General features: G+C 47.9%; 2 protein-coding genes across 5 annotated transcripts in view; both read right to left on the reverse strand.

The window, feature by feature from the left end:
- The window catches only part of HACE1 (HECT domain and ankyrin repeat containing E3 ubiquitin protein ligase 1), a 56,357-nt gene extending 52,299 nt beyond the window's left edge, over positions 1–4,058 (reverse strand). For 3 of the 4 annotated variants that reach the window (XM_075145576.1, XM_075145574.1, XM_075145572.1), the window contains exon 1: positions 3,825–4,058. In XM_075145576.1, coding sequence (XP_075001677.1) covers positions 3,825–3,900 — 76 coding nt within the window. In that variant the 5' untranslated portion in view covers positions 3,901–4,058. The remainder of the gene's footprint in view (positions 1–3,824) is intronic. The other variant, XM_075145573.1, reaches the window with a different exon arrangement.
- Positions 4,059–11,382: 7,324 nt separating this feature from the next.
- LOC142079948 (uncharacterized) lies at positions 11,383–14,067 on the reverse strand. The gene is made up of 3 exons (XM_075144623.1): positions 13,937–14,067; positions 12,673–13,710; positions 11,383–12,414 (listed from the first exon to the last, which is right to left on the reverse strand). The coding sequence occupies exons 1-3, from the start codon at positions 14,065–14,067 to the stop codon at positions 12,339–12,341; spliced, it is 1,245 nt and encodes a 414-aa protein (XP_075000724.1). The 3' UTR covers positions 11,383–12,338.
- Between the last annotated feature and the right edge of the window lie 731 nt (positions 14,068–14,798).

Raw genomic sequence — 14,798 nt, forward strand, 5'->3', positions numbered from 1 at the left:
TTTAATGTATAATATTAATGTACAATAATTATTATTAATCATTATTGATGTGTAACGATTCCATTTTCTAGCTTGAAGCAAACTACCCATTGTTGGGAGTACAATCTCCACAGACTCTTCACGTAGATGCCAGCTTATGACAGGAGGGACTACACTTTCTGGGAGAACCCAGGTATATGGTTCCAGGATATGGAAATACAGGACTGTTCTTGAAAAACTTTTATTTTGAACCTTTTCCTCATCATCTTAATTGATCCAAATACCAAAGTTACAAAGCAATCAGAACAGGAAGAATTAAAACAGACCCAAACAAGTGTAGCTTCTCATATCTTTTACATACCATGCTTCTATACATTCACTACTTCCACTAGATAGACAAGCTGACATTTACCAAATATTAAACAAAGAATTCTTCAGAGTTATTAAGTGGAGTCAGAGAAACCCTTATCATGCTGCAGCTATGCTATTCATTATTATTATTCTACAGTGCTCCAAGATTAGTGCTGCTACCCACTATTTGAAGCAGTCTGTCTGTAGCTAACAAAAGAAAGAAGCAATGCTAGTCTATTATTACCTTTGAACACTGAAAAGAGATAAGTCATATTCAAATTACATTAATTCTGTTATTTATAAAAAATAATTTAAAAAAACCCCAATGTTGCTTACAGTGAACACATGGTGGAAGAGACACAAGCCTCAAAACACCAAATGATTTGGTTTCAAAGCTACAGAGCGTAATTCTAACCATCAACAAGTTCAAGAGTTTGAACCGTCTATAGATTGTTCCTTATGGCAGAGCTCTGTGAGCATCAGATAACTCCATCCCCAACATGCACCTCTAGAATCTGACTGCTGGGGGGAAGGTGGAGGCAGGCTGGGAGGGAAGGGACACACACAGAGTGAGAGTCCTGGAAATAAAATTAAATAGATGCTAAACAAATATCAATTGTGGAAAAGATTTGATCACTTTTTAAAAATGTATCCATGATTAGCTCCCAGTATATACAAATGAAAAAAAACTTTCCTGCTTGAGCTCTTGTCAGGAAGGTAAAGCTCTCCAACTGAAACAAAAACTAGAACTTCAGAACGTCAACTAAATCTGAGCATGACATCCTTACGCATTCTCACAATCTATTAAAGAGAAGGGGCCAAAAAAAAAAAAGAAATGCTTTAAATATACCAGCACTCTTAACTGAAATGCTTAATATTGATCCTAGTTAAATTTAACTATATTGGAAGTATAGTGATCTAGAAAAAGACAGTAGTTAAATATGAGTGTAACTGGGCCATAAAAAGTGTTTATGGTATAGTTACAAAACTAAGCCCTTTGCTATTCTATTAACAGAATCTACACTGTGGAGCATATGCAGATTTTCCCAGAGCTTTTCTGTACAGAAATAATTAAAAGGGTGTGGGACTAAGGAGCTTTTGTGCCTATTTTTGGTAAATATTATGCCTATTCATAAACAAACTCCTATTGATTTAAGGTAAAAGCACATGACACCAGGGACAGAAAAAGCGTTATACGCCTCACGCACTCCAGAACTTATTTGTTATCTAATTTGCTTGCATTTCACGTCATGAATACCTAAAGACAAAAAAGCACCCAAAATGCAGAGTCAGAGTCAACAAAGGGCCCAAAACCTACAACTTCGGGCTGCAAGGCCTAGTTTTCAGGCACTGAGCCTTAATAGTAGAATCCAGAAATTTGTGTCAAGCTCTTAAGTGCCCCAAAAAAAACCTGCTGAAGGATACTTCAGAAGAGTGATGAAAAAAACAATACTATTTCCTATTGGCAAGGTCAGCCCAGGGTATCCACTGGCACTGGACTCAGCTACTAATGCTTTCTTTAAAAAAAAAAAAAATATCACTTAAAATTCATCATCTAGAATCCTGCCTTGACAAGATACACTTAATATTTTATTTCATAAGATATATTGGCTTGAATTTGGCAGAGATCACAATCTTAAAGAAGTGTCAGCACCATACGTAATACCCTAATGGCTACAGCACATGCAAAGGAAGTTAAATACCTGGACTTAGTGCCTTCTTCAGCATAAGGAAGTTCAAACATAAATCTCCATTTCCTAAGAGAGTACCATGACTCTTAGTTTAAGGATGGAGAGGTAAACTATGTATCTTTCAAATTAAAACTATTCAAATGTATGTGGGGAAAAAAGGTCATAATTCAAGAGGCCAGACAGAGCGCACAAGAAGCCACCAAACCACGTGCCATACTAGACTGGTGGTATTTTCTAAGCTGATCCTGTCAGGACATGTTTGGAGCAAAACACTACAACCCAAACCTGCTTCTCAAGAAGAGCTTGGGCAGGCCTGCATAAACCTAGGTCAAGAAAGAAGACATGTAATGAGCTAAGATGTACCCAAAGTTAGATGGCCATTGAACGGAGGTTTTCCTGGAATGCAATTTGAGACTTCAGTGCTTGAAGTCCATTTAACTCCTTATTTCAGTCCGGCTGTGATTTGTTTCATGTAATTCTTAGAGAATACATAGGATTGACATTCCTTCTGCTCTACAGGGCAAGAGAAGTACTTGTTCTGGAGGTACAGGGCTTGCACTTGCACTACCACAGACATAATTACTCTGAAGTGTAAGATAATAATGCCCAAGATAGGAAGAAAACAGCTGAACTCAAATTCAGAATGAATTTGACTACACTAGTACTGGAGTAAATTTAAAGCAGCTCCAACCGGCACAGGTTGTGCTAAGCATTATTTATATTACCATCATCAATTAGTTAAACTGGTGCTACTACATTATTTCTGTAAATCTGAGCTTACATTAACAGTATTACGTCAGTTTTCACTGCTGCCTTTCAAGAGCTTACAAGCAGCAGCAAAATCCATCTGAAACTTGTCTGTCATTTTGTGAAATTTATGAGCAGCTGCACTGGCAGACACTGAAACTGTTGACAGGTGACAATAAGGAAAGGGTGTAGCAGCTCAGAGTAGGGGCAAGCCCATGTGCAGCAGCCAGGAAGTCCGAACAGGGAACTCAGAGGGAAAACAGAATATTACTCTCCTTCCTCCACCACCGGAGATGAAAGCTGGCAGACAGACATCCAAAGACTCGACCGTAAAAATAAACCCTGAAGAAAGTACAATGACAGCGCATGACTCACAGGAACAGAAACTTTTGCATATCCAAAAGCTTTTGCAGGGGTAGTCTTCCCAAAGGCTGGACCTGGCTGGAACACTAAACTACTTGCCATAAGAGCCTGAAGCTGTATTTTCAAGTCCATCCCGATATCGGGTGGCTAGCACCCATAAGAAGTAGTTTAGAGCCAAAAAAATTAGGCAGTGACAGAGACTTACAACACCTTTTCAAACAAAATTCAGCACTATCAAAAGAAAACCCAACAAAGATTTGTCACCACTAGCGTGTCATCAATGAAGCATCTAACGAAGGATTTAGAAACGGATAAAAAGAGGGTCCAGCACCCCAGACCACCCGATCGCCCGGGCCCAGGGCGGCAGCAGCGGGCAGGGGCACCCCGCGCCCTGCGACAGACACCGCCGTCCTCCGGCGGCGGGACATCGGGGAAAGGAAGGGGACGGGGAAGTCGTTGCTGTTGTTGTTATCGCCATTACAAATAAAAAAGCTCCTGGGAGGGGGAGGGAGGGAGCCAGTTTCCATTCTCCCGAGTCGCCCTGCCAGGCGGGGCTACTCTACGGCCGCCGGCTCAGCTCACCCCCACCGGGCCGGGTGGGGCCAGGCCGGGCCGGGCCGGGCCGGGCCAGGCCGGGCCGGGAAAGCCGCCGCGGCCCCGGGGCAGACCGCCGCCCCGCCGCCCCTCTCCTACCGTCCGGCAGCTCCACGGTGCGGGCGCGGCGCAGGGACCTCGTCAGCCGGTTGAGCTGCTCCATGGCTCTCTCCATCCTCGGGGCGCCCAGCCTGGAGCCGCTGACACCCCTCGCTGCCGGCGCCGCCTGCCGCCTCTCCCCTCAGCCCATGGCGGCGCTGGCGGCGCGGAGGCTCCCCAGGCCGCCGCCGGCCCCCGACCCTCTGCACATGCTCAGCGGCCGGGGGGCTGCGCGCATGCGCGGTGGGCGGAGCCGGGGCAGGCGGGGCGCGGTGGCCGGAGGCTGCGCCGGTGGCGAGGCGGCCTGCCTTGATTCAGTTTGCTTTTTCCCTAGGGGACAAAAGAAAAGGGGGGCGGGGGATAAATTTTCAAAAACCTGTGGAATACGGATAGTTAAACATCTGCTTGTGGCAGTTTTTGAAAAAAAATCACTGCCTTTTGAAATCGCCTCTACTGAGCGATCCTGCCAGTGCGGCCTCAGGGCCTTGGCTTCCCCAGAGCTACAGGAGGTAATGGCGCCTGGCAAACGCACCTGAGCAGGACGGGGCAGCCGTGCTGCAAGGCCTGCCCTGAAATTGCAGCCAGGCTCATCAGAGAGGTCCCAGGCTGGGGAGAAATGGGTTTTCACCAACCAAACTCTCAGAGCTTTAAACCTGAGGCGTTACTGAAAATGAAGAAGGAAGCACATAGTAAGGATGAAAAGTGCGATTGACTTTACTAGCACTTTCAAAGTAAGCACAGGAAAAGGAAGATTTAGGACCTGTAACCTAAAAAAATATAAACAGCATTTGATAATAGCAATAATACATAGAGTAAGACATGAGAAGCAAAGAACAAAGGTTCATAAACTATTTGTCAAGTCTTTCTTGACAAGTCTTCTCTTGTCAAGTGTTTCAGTTGTCACTCCCAACTACAACAAAGCAGATAAAGCACTTGAATCCAAGGAGAAATTGTTACACTCTGAGAAAGATCAGTTAGGTGCTCTCAAGTCAGCTACACCTCATGAACTCCTTCTTAAGACTTGTTAAGACCTAGCTGAAGTGTATTCATGGAGGACAGGTGGGGTTCAAAAAGAGCAGGCAAAGTAACTGCCCGTGTGGAGGAGAAAAACCCAGGGATTTATTAGAAAGTCCAGCAAAAGTGCCAGAATGAAGAATGGAGATACCTAAAAGTCAACAAGGAAACAACTGCCAGAGTGAGCCTGTCAATTCATTTCTTCTTCTGGCAGCATGTTGTCAAGTGTAAAGAAGCATTCAATGTCAGGTATTTTTGCCTTTATGATGCTTCAGGTGTTATTGAATGTAATCAGGGAAGCCAGGGAAGTGTGAGTCATATGAAAATACTGTAAAGCGAGAAAGTAAAAATGGTGGAATAATCATACCCCAACAAGTTGTTACTAATGATCTACTTCCAAATGCAAGGAAGTGTGTGGGAATCCACAGGGATCTGTCATGATCTGATTCTGTGTAATGGTTTCATTGTTACATTCTGTACAACGTTTCAGTGAGATAATGCCATAACATGTTCCAAAGACTCTGACCTGGAAGGATAAATTGGAGAAAAAGAGATCTAAGAATTGGAAAAGGTTCAGAAGGGACAAGAAGAACAATCGAGATATGGATTGGCTTCTATGTAAGTGGGAACTGAGTTGGAACTCTGCTATCTAGAAAAGAAACACTGGAGAGGATATAGTAGAAGTGGAAAAATGATGAGTGGCATGGAGAGAGGAGATGGCAATCTATTGTTCACTCTCTGCGGTCAGGCAAGGGGACACTGAACGAAGCTAGTAACAATTAGTTTCAGAAGCAAACAAAAAGAGATAGTACAACTGCAGTTCTTGCCAAATGATGTGATGATTGCTGAAAACTGACATAGTAACACTGGAGAAGTTCATGGAACAAACATCAACAGAAGACAACTAAACACATAAAAGTCATATCTGCCCAAGGAAGCCCCTAACTGTCCTCAAATTATTTGGAGCTTAGATTTAGCTTTGATACTAGAAAAATATTTCCTGATAGCCATAGCAGTAGTGGAATAGGTTATCTGAGGAGACATATGATTAGATAATTTGCAAGAGGAGCATATGAGAGGAGTCATGTAGATCCATTCATCTTGCTTTGGGATGAAGAGATGACTGGATGACAACCTTGGAGTCCCTTCCTAAAATTCTGTGGAAAATAATAGATATTTATTACTTATATCACAGTAACACTCAACATTCTTTGAACAAGAATCCCCAATCCCAATCACAAAAATAAGCAATTTACATAATATAAAAAAATCCAAAATGCGAGAAGGATAATTTTCAGTGAAAATACAGAATCGTTGAGGAGGAATAGAATTATAGAGTGAGTTTTAATGTTGTAGCAAAGGGTGATGGAATGCTGTGAAAATGTCAAAAAAAACCATTCCATTTTTCAAAAATAAATGTTCCAAATACCCACAGTAGAAAACAACTCTGTAAGTTAATTTGTGACGTGCAAATTTTCTATTTCGAAAATGTTAATAAGCTTAACAACAAATGAAGCTTTATCATTAATGTATAAATGAGATACCAGCTAACAACTTCCTTTTCTCAGCAAAATTAATTATTTGAACGCGATTTTAATAACTGTTGGTTTCTTAGATGTATGTTTCTACTGGTTAGCATTACATGGAATATTGTTGTAGACTAGAGATGATCTGGTGTACCACAATACCTAGTTCCATGTGACAAATTTAAATACCTAACTGCTTAGGTATTTACTTTTTTGATCTGTCAAAAAAGGGGGAAAAGAAAAATTAGTGTCCTGCATCAATAAGATCCTGTCTCAAACTAATATCTACTAGACATGTGGTGGCTAGACTCCAGTCTTCTCTAAGAAATTATGAGATGGCTTCCAGTCCTTTTATCAGATTTATTTTTCACAGTGTTTTTTAAAAGGTAATTGAGATGTTGATTATGCAGGCAAGACTTGTGAATTTAACACACCCTGATGATGAACGAAAGGAGTTTGTGCTTCTTAGGGATCAGACTTAGTTTACAGATAGCAGATAAAAACAGAGTAGTTGTTTAAATTCTAAGACAGCCTTTAACAAGAGAAAAAAAAAAGAATAGAAATCAGATGGAGGTTCAGAGGAGGAAAACAGGTTGCTAGCCTGCCTACATATCTTAAAAAAACCTCCAACTTATAATAACACTGCCTGATCTTCAGAAAGCTCCTAGGTACCCGGATGACAGCCTGAACTCCCCTGGTAGATGATAGCAGCTGAGGCAGTCCATCTAAAAGTCAGTCAATTAAAATACCTGGAGAATGCTAAGAGGGCATACACAGTGAAGGACCTTCAGCGCTGGAATTTGTTGTCTCCATTGGTCTGATAGTCAGAATATCAACTTTCAAGAACGTTGGAAAGCCCATCTGTTTTCTTAAGCCTTTGTTTTATTGGTGATTGAAGAGTATTTTTTAGTTTTAATTATGAATGAAAGTGAGGCAGGACGCAGGGGCAACCACAAAACTACAGATGAAATGCAAAGACTAAATTTGTTTTCATTACCTCACGAACCGGGGGGATCCCCAAAGCAGCACCCGGGCACAGGCACACAAGCGGGAACGCAGGCACCGCAGAGCTCGGTCCTTGCTAGAGGATCACCGAACCTGCTGTTTTCGCCTGTATATCAGGGATTCACACAAGTGTAGCTGATCTTCCTGGCAGCAGGGCAGGAATCTCAAGCACGTCAGTTTGTGTGGGAGTTCGCACAGGAGGGCGCGCAGGGAGGGCGCCTCTTCGAAGGAGGGGCATTACACGGGCCGAGTGGGAGACTTGGCGTACACATAACCCAGCAACCGGGCACTGTTCTGTGACCATCTGCACAGGTCAAGGGCACTCATCCTACCTGACCCTCAAGGCAGAATAGCGGGCACTCATCTGAGACTGAAGACCATGGCTCCGGCTGAGGGGTCTCCACCATCTACCCCAGCGGTGGCTGATGCCTCCACGCAAACAGAGCTGCTGAAAGGAGAGGCTGCAGTGCAGACCTCAGACTGCAGGAAGTGCCTAGACCACCTCCTGGGGCAGGGACAGGCGGCAGACCTGGCGGCCCGCAAAAGGTGTGCCCAGGTGGAGGACCTCCTGCAGCAGGTGGCTGAGCTGCAGGAGGTGTTGAGAAGGCTGTTTAACATCAGGGAGGCAGAGAAGGAGTTAGAGAGCTGGTTCCAACCGCAGTCTGCAGTGGACCCACAGCCCACAGCTAAACAGCCAAAAACTCCCCTACCGGCACACGCAATGGGAGGGGGGCCAATAATGCAGAAGTATGGATGGTTGCAATGGCAAGGACCAGCAGGGGGAAGAGACTTCCCCCGAAGCCTGAGGTGCCCTTGCAGAACCGCTTCTCCACTCTGCAGACTGAAGAGGAAAGACCCGTCACACTGGGAGAGACGCTGGAGCTGAGTAAGGCAGCCCAGTCTGCCCCACGTGTAACAACCAGCACAACTAAGAAAAGGCGACGGGTGATAGTAGCAGGCGACTCTCTTCTGAGAGGTGCGGAGGCACCCATTTGCCAACCTGATGTACTCGCTAGAGAGGTGTGCTGCTTACCGGGGGCTCATATCAGGGATGTCACTGAGAGGCTACCAAGCCTCATACAATACTGGCTATTTTCCGTTGCTGTTGTTTCACGTGGGCACCAGTGATATAGCCAGGAGCAGTCTGAGGACTATCAAGAAGGATTACAGAGCCCTGGGAGCCATGGTGAAGGACTCTGGAGCGCAGGTAGTTTTTTCATCAATCCTCCCGGTCAAAGGGAAGGGGTTTGAAAGGGCAAGTCGGATCTGGTGAATCAACAAATGGTTCCAGGACTGGTGCCACAGCCAGGGGTTCGGCTGTTTAGACCATGGGACTCACTTTGAGAAAGCTGGTCTACTGGGGCTGATGGGGTCCATCTGTCAGAGAAGGGGAAGACCATCTTCGGTCATAGGCTTGCCAAGCTGGTGAAGAGGGCTTTAAACTAAAGTTGTTGGGGGAAGGGAACCTCAATCCATCCCACTCCTACCAGTTTGATGCCAGTGCCAGCAATAGATGCCCAGAGCCTGGAGAAGGATCACAGGTCAGCAGGAGAGCACCTGAGGAGCAGCACAAAGGAACTCCAGCCAGTAAGACAGCTTCATCGGGGGCCCAACTTAAAAGCCTCTATGCAAACGCACGTAGCATGGGGAATAAAGAAGAGCTAGAGACATGCGCACGCCTGCAGGGCTACGATCTTATTGGCATCATGGAGATGTGGTGGGATGGCTCCTATGATTGGAGTGTTGGAATGGAAGGACACAGGCTCTTTAGGAAGGACAGTCAGGGGAGGCGAGGCGGGGGTGTCGCCCTCTATGTCAATGATCCGCTGGAGTGCATGGAGCTCCGCCTGGGGATGGATGAGGAGTCGACCGAGAGCTTATGGGTCAGGATTAAAGGGAGGGCAGGGACAGGTGACATTACGGTGGGGGTCTGCTACAGGCCACCCGACCAGGGAGACTGAGCGGATGAGGCCCTCTATAGACAGCTAGAGGCAGCCTCACGTTCACAAGCCCTGGTCCTCATGGGGGACTTGAACCATCCCGACATCTGTTGGAGGGACAACACAGCAAGGCATAAGCAATCCGAGAGGTTCCTGGAATGCGTCCATGATAACTTCCTTCTCCAAGTGGTAGAGGATCCAACGAGGAGAGGTGCTATGCTGGACCTTGTTCTCACCAACAAGGAGGGGCTGGTAGGGAATGTGAAGCTCAAGGGCAGCCTTGCCTGCAGTGACCATGAAATGGTGGAGTTCAAGATCCTTAGGGCACTGAGGAGGGCACATAGCAAGCTCACTACCCTGGACTTCAGGAGAGCAGACTTTGGCCTCTTCAGGGATCTGCTTGGTAGAGTGCCATGGGATAAAGCCCTGGAGGGAAGAGGGCCCCAAGAAAGCTGGTTAATATTCAAGGATCACCTCTTCCAAGCCCAGGAGCGATGTGTCCCAACAAAGAGGAAGTCAGGCAAAAACGCCAGGAGGCCTGCATGGATGAACAAGGAGCTCCCGGACACACTCAAACACAAAAAGGAAGCCTACAGAGGGTGGAAGCAAGGACAGGTAGCCTGGGAGGAATACAAAGAAATGGTCGGAGCAGCCAGGGATCAGGTTAGGAAACCTAAATCCCTGATAGAATTAAATCTGGCCAGGGACGTTGTTGGGCAACAAAAAAAGCTTCTATAGGTACATCGGGGATGAAAGGAAGACTAGCGAAAATGTGAGCCCTCTCCGGAATGAAATGGGAGACCTAGTTACCTGGGATATGGAGAAGGCGGAGGTACTCAATGACTTTTTTGCCTCAGTCTTCACTGGCAAGTGCTCAAGCCCTGCTGCCCAAGCCAGAGAAGGCAAAGGCAGGGACTGGGAGAATGAAGAGCCGCCCACTGTAGGAGAAGATCAGGTTCGAGACCATCTAAGGAACCTGAAGGTGCACAAGTCCATGGCACCCAATGAGATCCATCCGAGGGTCCTGAGGGAACTGGCAGATGAAGTTGCTAAGCCACTATCCATCGTATTTGAGAAGTCGTGGCAATCCAGTGAAGTTCCCACTAACTGGAAAAGGGGAAACATAACCTCATTTCCCATTTTTAAAAAGGGAGAAAAGGAAGACCTGGGAACTACAGGCCAGTCAGTCTCACTTCTGTGCCTGGGAAGATCATGGACCAGATCCTCCTGGAAGCTATGCTAAGGTACATGGAGGACAGGGAGGTGATTGGCGACAGCCAGCATGGCTTCACCAAGGGCAAGTCCTGCCTGACCAACCTAGTGGCCTTCTCTGATGGAGTGACTACATCAGTGGACAAGGGAAGAGCTACGGATGTCATCTATCTGGACCTCTGTAAGGCCTTTGACACGGTCCCCCACAACATCCTTCTCTCTAAACTGGAGAGATACAGATTTGATGGGTGGACTGTCCAGTAGATGGGCAATTGGCTGGATGGATGCATCCAGAGGGTAGTGGTCAACGGTTCAATGTCCAGATGGAGATCAGTGACAAGTGGTTTCCCGCAGGGGTCCATACTGGGAGCAGTACTGTTTAATATCTTCATCAGTGACATAGACAGTGGGATCGAGTGCACCCTCAGCAAGTTTGCAGACGACACCAAGCTGAGTGGTGCGGTCAACACGCCTGAGGGACGGGATGCCATCCAGAGGGACCTGGACAAGCTCAAGAAGTGGGCCCGTGTGAACTTCATGAGGTTCAATGAGGCCAAGTGCAAGGTCCAGCACCTAGGTCGGGGCAACCCCCAATATCAATACAGGCTGGGGGATGAAGGGATTGAGAGCAGCCCTGCCGAGAAGAACCTGGGGGTACTGGTGGATGAAAAGCTGGACATGAGCTGGCAATGTGTGCTCGCAGCCCAGAAGGCCAACCGTATCCTGGGCTGCATCAAAAGAAGCGTGGCCAGCAGGTCGAGGGAGGTGATTCTGCCCCTCTACTCTGCTTTGGTGAAACCCCACCTGGAGTACTGCGTCCAGCTCTGGAGTCCTCAGCGCAGGAAAGACATGGACCTGTTGGAGTGGGTCCAGAGGAGGGCCACAAAAATGATCAGGGGGGTGGAACGCCTCTCCTATGAAGAAAGGCTGAGAGAGTTGGGGCTATTCAGCCTGGAGAAGAGAAGGCTGCGGGGGGACCTTATTGCTGCCTTTCAGTACTTAAAGGGGGCTTATAAGAAAGATGGCGGCAAACTTTTTAGCAGGGCCTGTTGCGACAGGACAAGGGGGAACGGTTTTAAACTGAAAGAGGGTAGATTTAGACGAGATATAAGGAAGAAATGTTTTACAATGAGGGTGGTGAAACACTGGCACAGGTTGCCCAGAGAGGAGGTAGATGCCCCATCCCTGGAAACATTCAAGGTCAGGTTGGACGGGGCTCTGAGCAACCTGATCTAGTTGAAGATGTCCCTGCCCACAGCAGAGGGGTTGGACTAGATGACCTTTAAAGGTCCAAAGTATTCCATGATTCCGTGATTCTATGTTCGATAGAGTGCCCCTGAGTCTATCACAGGCCTATGTTATCTAAACACAGATCTTCTACTTGTCCAACACACAGGGCCGAACAACAATTAGTATATGTGGTTTTTGACACCCCAGCTGCAAGTCACTTCAGCGTGTTCACAATCCTCCTCACCAATCTTCCATTATTTTCCCATATTCCACCCCCTCGCTCAAGGGACCACTTCCACTGGGGCTGGCAAAGCTGGAGGTGTCCATTTGGGCTTGCGGGGTGTAGGGCAGGGTAATTTACAGAGCCATGCAATAAACATAGAAAAAGGAATAAACGTATCTCTACAATAATGCTTTGAATCAGGTGTCCCACTCATCCTGGCAGGGAATTAAACCTCTCAGCCAGCCAGGCACCACCAGTAGATTGTTTCTGCATTAAGTCCTGGAGATGTTGAATGTCGTCCTCTACGCTGGCTGATTCATCAGTTATGTTGAAGCAACAGGTGCCTTCAAAATCAGAGCAGTGTTTATGGTCTCAAAGAAGGAGATAGTCCACCACCAATCGATTTTGTAATGTTCCTTGGTGTACAGCCATTACCTACTCTGAAAAAACAGCAATGAGAAACATTAATATCAAAATCACTTAACATAGTATAATTCTGTAATACAGTTACTGGGTTGGCACGCCAATGAAACACGTTGTCAAAAGATCTGCAGCTGTTAACCCTCCCTCAATACCAAAGGCAGGTGAGTTAGTTACAGCAGAGGCCAACCAAATCTAAGTATTTGCATATTGATCTCACGGAAATGTATCCAGGGCATGTGCTTGTAGTACAAGACTACAAAGCACGACGAGCCAACCTGCGATAAGGGAGGAAAACAGCAGTATCATCTCCTTCCAGTAACACATGCGCCGTTACTCCAGCTCCTTGGGCTAGTATCGCTCCAGATTTGATAACCTGGTGCGGGGTAATTGCCCACACAGACTGAAGAGCTGTGGCTTGCGCTTTTTCAGATTGAGCTTCAACTCGCTGTTGGGTTCGCGACACCGGTAACACCGTTCCGGTGCTATCTCCTCTAGAGAAGGCACAGGTATTCCTCGAAGGTCCCTGAAGTACAAGAACTCCAGCATCTGATATCGATAGAGGATGTAAAGCAAGAGGAGTCGGGGTACAGAACCACGCGGCGTTCTCAGGGGTTATTATATGAATCTTCACGTCCAGACTAACAGGTTGCGGCCCCGCCCCTCCCTTCGCCTCGCAGCGGTGCCCTCGTGCTGGCCGTTGCTGCACCACGAGCGGGAGCGACATGGCCGCCGCCCCCGGACAGCATGGCAGGGGCTGGGAGAGTGCCCCGCCCTGGGGCCCGGCTGGAAGCGGCCGGAGGCTTTCCGAAAATCCTGGGCCACCTGCGGCCGCACCGACACCTACTGCCAGGGCCTCACGGGACAGAAGTTCCGCAGCAAGATCGAGCTGAGCCGGTTCCTGGGTCCCGGCCGCCACCTCGGCAACTTCAACTTCAAGCACGGCCGGGGCGCTCTGGCCCCCCAAGGGCAGGAAAGGCCCAAATGGCGCCCGCCCACGGGGCACCCCCGGAGCCTCCCTCCGTCCCGGAGGAGCGGGTGGGCGGGGCTGAGGCTGAGGAGACCCTGCCCCCGCCGGCCGAGGCCCTGCCCCCGCCGTCCCTGAGCCCGCCTCCTCCCGCCGGGGCTCCGCCCCCGCCGGATCCCCCCCCGGGAGGGGGTCGCGGCGTGCTGCGCCCGCTGCCGTGCCCGGGGACGGGGCTTCGACCGGCAGCAGCGGTTCTGCGAGCGGGAGGCCCAGGCTGAGGCGCAGGATCTGGGCGCTCGGCTGGAGGAGAGGGCGGGCGCAGAGTTGGTGGGGGGCCAGGGGCGGTCGGCTTTTTTACGTAGGCGCTGACTTTTGCCATTGGTGAAACATTTCTGATGTTGTAATCTCATTTATTTCTGATTGTGGGACACCGGCTTGTACAAGATCATTCCACATTTGTTTCCTCGTAACTCCTTTCGGTTTTGCCAGCTTTACTTTATTCACCACCCACACAGATGGTCGCGAAGTTACGGCCCCGATTTCCCTCAAGGTATTTGCTAGGGCGCCTGCATTACCCGTAGCATTTGTCACTGCTGGTATAACCAAGAGTTTTAGTGAGACAGCCACTCCTCTCAAAAACTGCATTTTGATACTTCTCGTTACTGAGTATGTCCGGATTGGATCCCGTAACCAACACATGAGCCATTGCCATTATCAAAATGTTCCCAGGCACAGCAGAGTAAGACGATCAGCAGTACAGCAGTACAGCAAGTAGCAAAAGCAAAAAGCAGCCACTAACGAGCACTCAACTCTAACATACAGTGAGGCAAGCAAGCCCCATGGCAAGCACAGAAGCTTGCCGATAAATAGCTAAACAGCAGTAACAGCTACAAATTCGATCTAACACATTCCAATCAAATCTGTTGTTATCGTGAACCCTTCATGCCCCACGTTGGGCGCCAAAAAGGACTGTCGTGGTTTAATCCCAGACGGCAACTAAGCACCACGCAGCCACTCACTCACCCTCCCCATTTATTAGCAATAGTGGCTATCAACCATTCTACAGCATCTTGCAGCCCATGGCACCACTCTGCCTGAGTAGTAATTACCTAGCACAATCGCCTTTGCATTTTGTAAAGTCCCGACTTCCTTTTCCAATTCTCTCATTGTACTCCGTAATGCAACAACTTCATAGTCAAGAGCTCTAAGACCTGTAACTAATAACCATCCCCATCTCCCCACTCTTGAGAGAAGAATCCAATGCCGCTTTCCGTAGCAATCCACGCATAGCCGTTTCAACTGTCTGGAGGGTGACCACCGCCCTGCCATCTATTTCAGGCCATGCTTCCAGCAGAACCTATGTAGCCAGGAAAGTGGCCATGGGGGTCCAGCGCTCAGTACTGGGCCATCCCGGAATACAGGGAGTCACCGTCATGG

Source organism: Calonectris borealis, chromosome 3 (assembly GCF_964195595.1).
Source record: "Calonectris borealis chromosome 3, bCalBor7.hap1.2, whole genome shotgun sequence".
Lineage (NCBI taxonomy): Eukaryota > Metazoa > Chordata > Aves > Procellariiformes > Procellariidae > Calonectris > Calonectris borealis.